The sequence below is a fragment of the Haplochromis burtoni genome, unplaced genomic scaffold (assembly GCF_018398535.1).
Source record: "Haplochromis burtoni strain Fernald_Lab_line unplaced genomic scaffold, NCSU_Asbu1 Contig_115, whole genome shotgun sequence".
NCBI lineage: Eukaryota > Metazoa > Chordata > Actinopteri > Cichliformes > Cichlidae > Haplochromis > Haplochromis burtoni.
Genome location: NW_024582476.1, coordinates 985,893 through 993,452, shown reverse-complemented (window position 1 = coordinate 993,452; position 7,560 = coordinate 985,893). Strand labels below are relative to the sequence as shown.

At 38.0% G+C, this 7,560-nt stretch overlaps 1 protein-coding gene and 1 long non-coding RNA gene across 2 annotated transcripts in view; one reads left to right on the top strand and one right to left on the bottom strand.

The window, feature by feature from the left end:
- The window catches only part of LOC121815000, a 19,124-nt gene extending 16,511 nt beyond the window's left edge, over positions 1–2,613 (top strand). The window contains exons 3-4 of the long non-coding RNA XR_006054725.1: positions 2,104–2,351; positions 2,475–2,613. This is a non-coding gene — a long non-coding RNA (uncharacterized LOC121815000). The remainder of the gene's footprint in view (positions 1–2,103; positions 2,352–2,474) is intronic.
- gjb1a (gap junction protein beta 1a) lies at positions 1,448–4,690 on the bottom strand. The gene is made up of 2 exons (XM_005928490.3): positions 4,262–4,690; positions 1,448–2,836 (listed from the first exon to the last, which is right to left on the bottom strand). Exons 1-2 carry the CDS (start codon positions 4,428–4,430, stop codon positions 2,100–2,102), a joined length of 906 nt encoding a protein of 301 aa, XP_005928552.3. The 5' UTR covers positions 4,431–4,690; the 3' UTR covers positions 1,448–2,099.
- Between the last annotated feature and the right edge of the window lie 2,870 nt (positions 4,691–7,560).

Genomic DNA, 7,560 nt, shown 5'->3' with positions numbered 1-7,560 from the left:
TCCAAGCTCCTCAGACTACCATGTCCTGGATGCCTGAGAACCTACTTGAACATAGTTCAGATTCTTCATCACTTTCCTTCACTTCATAGCCTTCTTCCACTTCTGTGGGTGAGTGATGTGCTTTTTCAGAGAAAGGATAGCATGTGCTCTAAATATTGACAATATTTTCTATATCTTCTAACCCTGGATCTTCCTGAACATTGATTCTCCCTCCTCATTATACTAGGACAATATGTGCTTTGTCCTACTGGTCATTGCTTTGCACAACATGGTAAAAAAAAAGAAGTATGCTCATCAAAGTATGCAAATCTCCAGTGCAATGGAGGCTTGTGAGCATACTTTCTGTGTATGTATTATTGTAGGGTCTACCTTACAATACGAAGCACCTTGATGCGACTGTTGTTGTGATTTGGCGCCGTATAAATAAGATTTCATTGAATATAGAGCACCTGCCTCCTCATTGTGCTGCCTGTTGTTGTTGTTGTTGTTGTTGTTGTGGTTGTTATGACCAGTGCTTGACCCCACACATCAGTGATCCAAGATCAAAGATGTTTGAAAGCAGTATGGTGTGAAAATACGGCTCTTTGCAACACTTTGTACTTTGGGGTCATTTTTGTCCACGAGGACCACAGGTGTTATAAAATCCAATAAAAACCCCATAAATCAATCTAATTACTTAAAACTTATTCCAATCATGCATAGCATAGTAATGAATAACTTCTGTTCCATTTGATGAATAAAAAACACATTTTTGATAGCAAAAGATTTCTTTAGAGGGCAAAAATGACCCAAGGACAACACAAGGGTTAAGGTCCCTCTATTAAAGCATCAGAAAAGACAACAGAAGTTTATTTACCTGTACACAAGTACAATTACTCATCACAAAATAACACTGTGAAAAAAGACATACTGGATTAAAATCACTTTCACTTGGGGTGTTTTGCGGAAGGCCATCTGCAAAATAAGCACACTTAAAGCCGTTTTACTGTAAATTAATTTGCCTTCTTGAATAATGTGTGGTGATGGTTTCCATAAAAAGAGAAACAACCTCATTTCTCTGGGACAGCAGGTTCAGCTGTCTATGGGGGTATCCACACACTGAAACTCCTATATGGTGGGTCCACTGATAACACCAACACCAATAACACCTGAGACAGTTCTTCGCAGGTGACTTTGAAGATCTCACACACGGTGGGGTTGATGGGGTGAAATGCGTGAGGATGTTTCGTTCACATATTTTGTTTCCCTCAGTCACACTTCTGACACCGGCACCTCTGTGGCCTCAGCTTTATTTGTACCTATCGTTAACCACCGCCCGCTGGTCGTTTATTCTATCACCTTTCCACAGAGCCGGGAAGTCCTGCCAGAGTACGCTTAAACAGCTTTCAATCTGTTATGTGTCAGAACAAATCCCCTTTAACCGAGTAGGTAAAAACAGCACAGTTAGTTTAAAGTCTGGTTGATTTTATTCTGTTGTGTATGGACAACATAGAAACATTCCACTTTCAAAATAAATACATTTAAATAGAAATACCACCATGTTAAGAAAGCTTCACACAAAAAAATGCAATTCAAGTTTTTTTCTATTACTGTCTTTCCAAGTGAAAGTATTGAACCGCCAATTCAAATAATGTGACTGCCCCATTCAATACATATGAAATGCAACATATTTACTACATGCATGTATTAGTATAATTTCACTCACATCAGTGTTTGTGATTATGTGTCACATAAATAACAAAATATTATTAATGACCATGCCCACAATACACTTTTCTCAACCAACTGGAAGTTTTGCTATCATTTTCGGCAGCTTTTATAGTTTCATTTCAAGATAAAGATTAAAACAAATCCATGATAGCTGAAGGCTGTAATGTGGTCAGTGGGAATATTGGTTTATTAAATGTTTTTAACTGATCTGCAGTCAGACAAACACCAAGCTATCCATTATAACTAGAAATGTTTGTCGAAACATGAACTGCTGGCTTTCTGCATTTGAACCGGTGAAGCATCGCCATGATATAAACCTCACAAGTTTAATCAGTAGTTGTTACCTAAATGGTCACTTATATGTCTCCTTTGTGCTGCTGTGCATTTTGTTAGAATGAGCAAAGCTTTTGTTGGATCCAAGCCCCCATAGTCGAGTCTCCAGCATTGTGCAAATGCTTGCTGCAAGCCTTCCCCACCAAGAAGACCACCTCGGCAATGTTGAGTAGAATACAAACACCTGACACAGCCAACATGAACACGGTGAAGACAGTCTTCTCTGTGGGTCTCGACACAAAGCAGTCCACCGTGTTGGGACATGGGTAGGAGTCGCACTTCACCAGCCGGATCATCTTGTAACCAGGGTAGATCATATAAAACACATACATAAAAGTGACCTCAAAGATGATACGGAATAAAAGGCTGATGACGTATGTCCACCATAGGGCCCCAGTGATTTTCATCTTCTGTGTTTTTATCTGCTCCAGGTCTTTCGGGTTGGACCGGCCCGACAGTTTGTAGAGCCTCTTGTCAACATGACGCCGATGGGCAACGTGCATGGCTACCAGCAGGGCAGGAGTGGAGACCAGGATGAGCTGGAGTGCCCAGAGTCGAATGTGGGAGATGGGGAAGAAGTGGTCGTAGCAGACACTGTTGCAACCCGGCTGCTGCGTGTTGCAGGTGAAGCCAGACTTCTCGTCGCCCCACACGCTCTCGGCTGCAACCACGAGGACCAGGATGCGGAAAATGAAGAGCACGGAGAGCCAGATTCGACCGATGCCGGTGGAGTGGCGGTTCACACCGCTAATGACAGCATAAAATGATGCCCAGTTCATCTTTGGTTCCGGGTCTGAAACAAACAAACACAAAAATCATATGATATCATTTTTTTGTAATTAAATTTTTTTTATTGTAAAATAATTTTACTGCAAATCAACACAATAATGTAAAACAAACCATAAAATGATAAAAGAAAATGATTAAAATCATCTCTTTTTTATATTCATTTTTATATTTCTCTGCTTTTTTATGTGATTGCTTTGTTGTCTATTATATGCATGCTGCTATGACAAGAGTTTCTCTGATCTGATCTTATGATAATTCTTACTGTTTGAGATTAGACATTCAAATAAGACTGTCTTCTTCGCATGTAGCCATTCGGCAAAAATGAAGGCTTCTTAAATCTTAAAAAAAGGCCTGCCAAGCTCTCACTTGGACAATTTGTTTCCAAAAAAGTAGAACCAAAAATTAGCAAGTGAAGCAATGCAAATGATGTACAGTAAATCCCATGTGTAAGGCTATACTCTGGAGAGTTGACCGATGCAAATTTACCCGGGATCAGTCCCCCTGTGTTTCTGTTCAGTATATCCTCCCTTTGCCCTGATGTATAAATTACTTCATCACATTAACTCCTCAGGACTTGCAGGACTCTTGCATGTTTAACCAAAATTCCCTTGAAGTTCCTAAAAATACTTAAAAATTTGCTTTATAAAAAAATCACTAACAAATCCCATATTGTGACATAACAGGCACAAAATTACTGGCCCTTCAGTACAAGTAAACTTCACAACAGCAGCTTCACGAAATAATTGATTTGTTGATCGTTCGGTTAATTTTCTGAGTGAAAAAGCGCCTTTTTTTTTTCTAAAAGCAGAAAATCTCCCTCCAGTTTCTGTTGTGAGGATTGTTTGTACTTATTGCCTTCTGTGACATAAAACTGAATATATATGGATTATGAGAAAACAATTTGCACACATCATCATGCATCAGCTCTTTCTGAAGGTGTTAGAGTGACACTTAAGTTAAAACTATTGCTTGAAAATCATCAGGAAATATTATGTAAAAGATTATGCGCATGAAAATGATCTATGCATCAAACTTAGAACAAGAAAAAAATACTTTAGATTAAAAAGGCAGGAAATATAACTCTCTAAAAATTCTCTAAAAGTTCTCCTGAATGTCAAAGTCAGACACAAAGGAGAACTTCAGTTTCACTTTTCAACAGCAAACTTAAAACTTAATAAACACAATACTGTCTTACTTATTCACTTTAAATAATAGCAACCTGCACACTTGACTTAAATCAGAACACATGGTGCAGCCACACTTTGGCTGGACTTGGTAAATTAATAGTAATGAGTACATCACAGCTTTTTCTTTTTTACGCCTATGATTCTTCTTAGGCTTAAATTGTAGCATGTTTGATCCCCTTGGTGTTGATCATTACTGATTGCTCTGTTATGTCTGAGTCTAGAGTAAATGTTGGAGTTGTTACCGGGCTCAGCTGGAGGTGTAAGAGGCATAGGAGGCAGCGTGGAGGACAATGTTGACCCGCTGGTTTGGCATGGATGTGAGTCCAGAGAAGGAAAAAAGCCTCTCTGCCCCCCTCTGCAGCTGGCAGCCCACTTAAGAGTGCAATACCGAGGTCTGGCACCATGTGTCATGTGACATGCTTTCACCAGTAGCCATGGTGTTGCATGCAAAATGAGCAACTGTAGCTGGATTAACAGACTCTTGGATAGTCACCACTCACCGGCAGGAAAATCATTTGTGCTCCTAAAGGACGTTGATAAGTTACATAGAAGGACTCTTCTGCTTCTTAGCTTAGAAGGTTTTCACACAATTCACTGATCAGGCAGATAGAAATAACTAACAAGGACTGCAAATAAATAATGTTGTCTGATCATCACTTCTCGGACGAACTCACAAAAAGAACATGTTTGGAAAAGAGTCTCATTTTCTTTTTTATCCTAATCATATCTTGTGAATATAGTGTGAAGTGACATTAACAGCTAAGCATGATCTGCCAATGAGCACAGAATAAATGAACACGCTGAAAAGAAACTATTTAAACTGTCCATCCGCGCAGCCACATGATGTAGGAACAAAGCCATCAATAAAATGAACTTACCTTAGCTCTGCTTGCAAATAAAGTGCATCCAGAAACATTTAAGTTAGCATCACCAGATCAGATGTTTTTTTTTCCAGTCTTTGACTGTGAACAAGAGTATCAGAGCACCATGACTTTGCATTGCTAATGATTTCCCTCACACTAGCCACTGCCCTGCACTGGGGAGGTCATATGCCTCTGTGCAAAGAATTTGCATACAATAGCCCCATTTAGGCAGCGCAAACAAACAGCTTCAGAATTCAGATCAAACGTTTTAATTTCTGCCCAGCTGAAGAATCTGTGTGGGGACTGTGGTCTGTCATGTTGTCCTCAGTATGCTGCTGAGCAGAGGAAGTGGGGGGTGGTTTTGACGTAATATTGAGTGTAACATAAAGGTCTTCAACAAAGAATGAGACTCAAAATCTAAAGATAAGAGGACAAGGGTTTGTTATCCTGAGAATCAGACTCTCATCTAGTGTTTCTTCTCGACCTTTACATCCTAATGCTAAACCACTGATTGAACCAGCCAGTGACTGCGTTTACTGTGTACTTCAAGGGAAACTGAATCCAGTTTGAGGCGTTTTCACAGATGGGGCAAAAACTGGCAACTTTTCAAACTGAATAACTTTTTGAGCTCACTTCTTGTCTCAGTTAAAATCCAAAAGAGCTGATTTGAATATGACAAACTATTCATTATAATATTCAGTCATTTTTACTAATTTATAGTTATTTTTAATCATTAGTGAGACAGCTGTTATATTTCATGACATCACTTGTCATCATTTGTCAGTGTTAGGACCATTTAGTTGGCTATGATAACTAAAACAAACAAAGAGAAATGTATTGTCATGTATCTGCATTTCTGTGTCATAGTATGAGAGAAACTGTGGGTGAGTGACATCTTTAAAAACCTTGGCACCAAGAGAAAGACTCTGGGAATGTTGAAATGATGCTTAAACTGGCAAAAAGAAACTTTAACCCTTGAATTCTAGTAAAAGTCACCCAAATGGATGTAGTTTTCAATTTTCCAATGGCCAGTCTACCTGTGCCATGCATCCAATTAAAACTGCATCAAATGTAACATGTTTTCTTTATCACATTAAATCTTCTTTACCTTCTAACCTTTACTCTGAACTTTCATTTGACCTTTTTTAGTGTCAGGAAATCTATAAAGGTGCAATTTCTGACACATATTTTTTAGGCATATTAATACATCCCATAAGTAGTAGTTTTCCCCCTTTACAATATACTGTTAAACGTACTGTGAATCCTAAAACTCGCAAAACTTGAAATATATACAGCCTTTTGACTTTTTGTTTTTAAGTCACTTCAGATTCAGTTCATTTCCAGGGGGTTCATGTTTCAGTTTGGTTTTTCTTGTTTGAAAATGTTCTTTTTAATTATCATTGTATGAAGGGCATGCACAATTAGGAAAATCAGCAGAAGTATTACATTAAAAAACACAACTTTTTGAAAGCAGCTGCCTCGCTGTTTTGCAGACACCATATATATATATTCGCAAAATGGTTTCAGAAATTTCCTTCAAAAGTCTAGCTGTTGTTTTCATTTTAGTTAGCTATATCTGGCGTTCGGACCACACTCAAAGGATCAATACGCTACTATTAATTTCCTGGACCTTGATTCCAACCAGATGTTGCATGGTCTGTTTTCATGTCACAAAGCAGGAGACAGTCATCATGAACGGATCCTTTGCACATATTATAAATAACTCAGTTCTGCTGTACTGTTGATTTAAGTGGTTTTTAATTTCCACGCAGCTGCAGAGAGATTTCACGATGCTGTCTTGTAACCTCTACAAAGACTCCCGGTGTTGACATTAGAAACACAGGCTGTGACTCAGCTGAACTGCACATCAAGCAAAACCGATCAAGCCCCAAAGACGCAGACACTAAATTCTGTGTACTTGTAATGCAACTGTAGGGTTTAATGTAACAAAGCACTGAAATTGTGCATGTGTGCATTAGCAAGCTTGCTTCAGTTGAATCTGGAGGCTGACATCTACAGGTCTTAAAGCGTTAGTGCAGCAGGATTAATAATTAACACGTAAGCAATGACGCAGGATCATTAGTTTAGTAAATGAAAAATAATGCCTCAACATTTCAAAAATTGAAAATTAATTTTAGGCAATTGGGCCTTTGCATTGTTAAACATTATAACATTAGATTGTTATATCTTAAACGTTAAAGTAAAAAAGTAAACATAAAAAGCAGAGCATTGCACTGTGTACTGTATACGGCTCATTCATCTGCTGAGTATTTGTTTTTTTAACCGCCAGGACAATTCGTTTGATCTGGAGAAATAAACAATATACTGTGTCTAACGTGACAGCCTCGCAGAGTGTTTTTTGTTTCAAAATTATTACAAAAAATGTTTGAATAACGGGAACAAGACAATTTTGTAAGAAATCTTTGCCATTGAAAGCTGCCGATGATTTCTTTATATTTAATCGTGACGATTCTGATCATCATCAGAATCATCATCTGATTCTTTTATTCTTATCCTCAGGCAGTCAAAGATAAAATCAAATTCCAATCAAATTTAAAAATATTCTTCGATTTTTACTCTACAATAATACATACATACATACATACATACATACATACATACATACATACATACATACATACATACATACATACATACATACATACATACATACATAC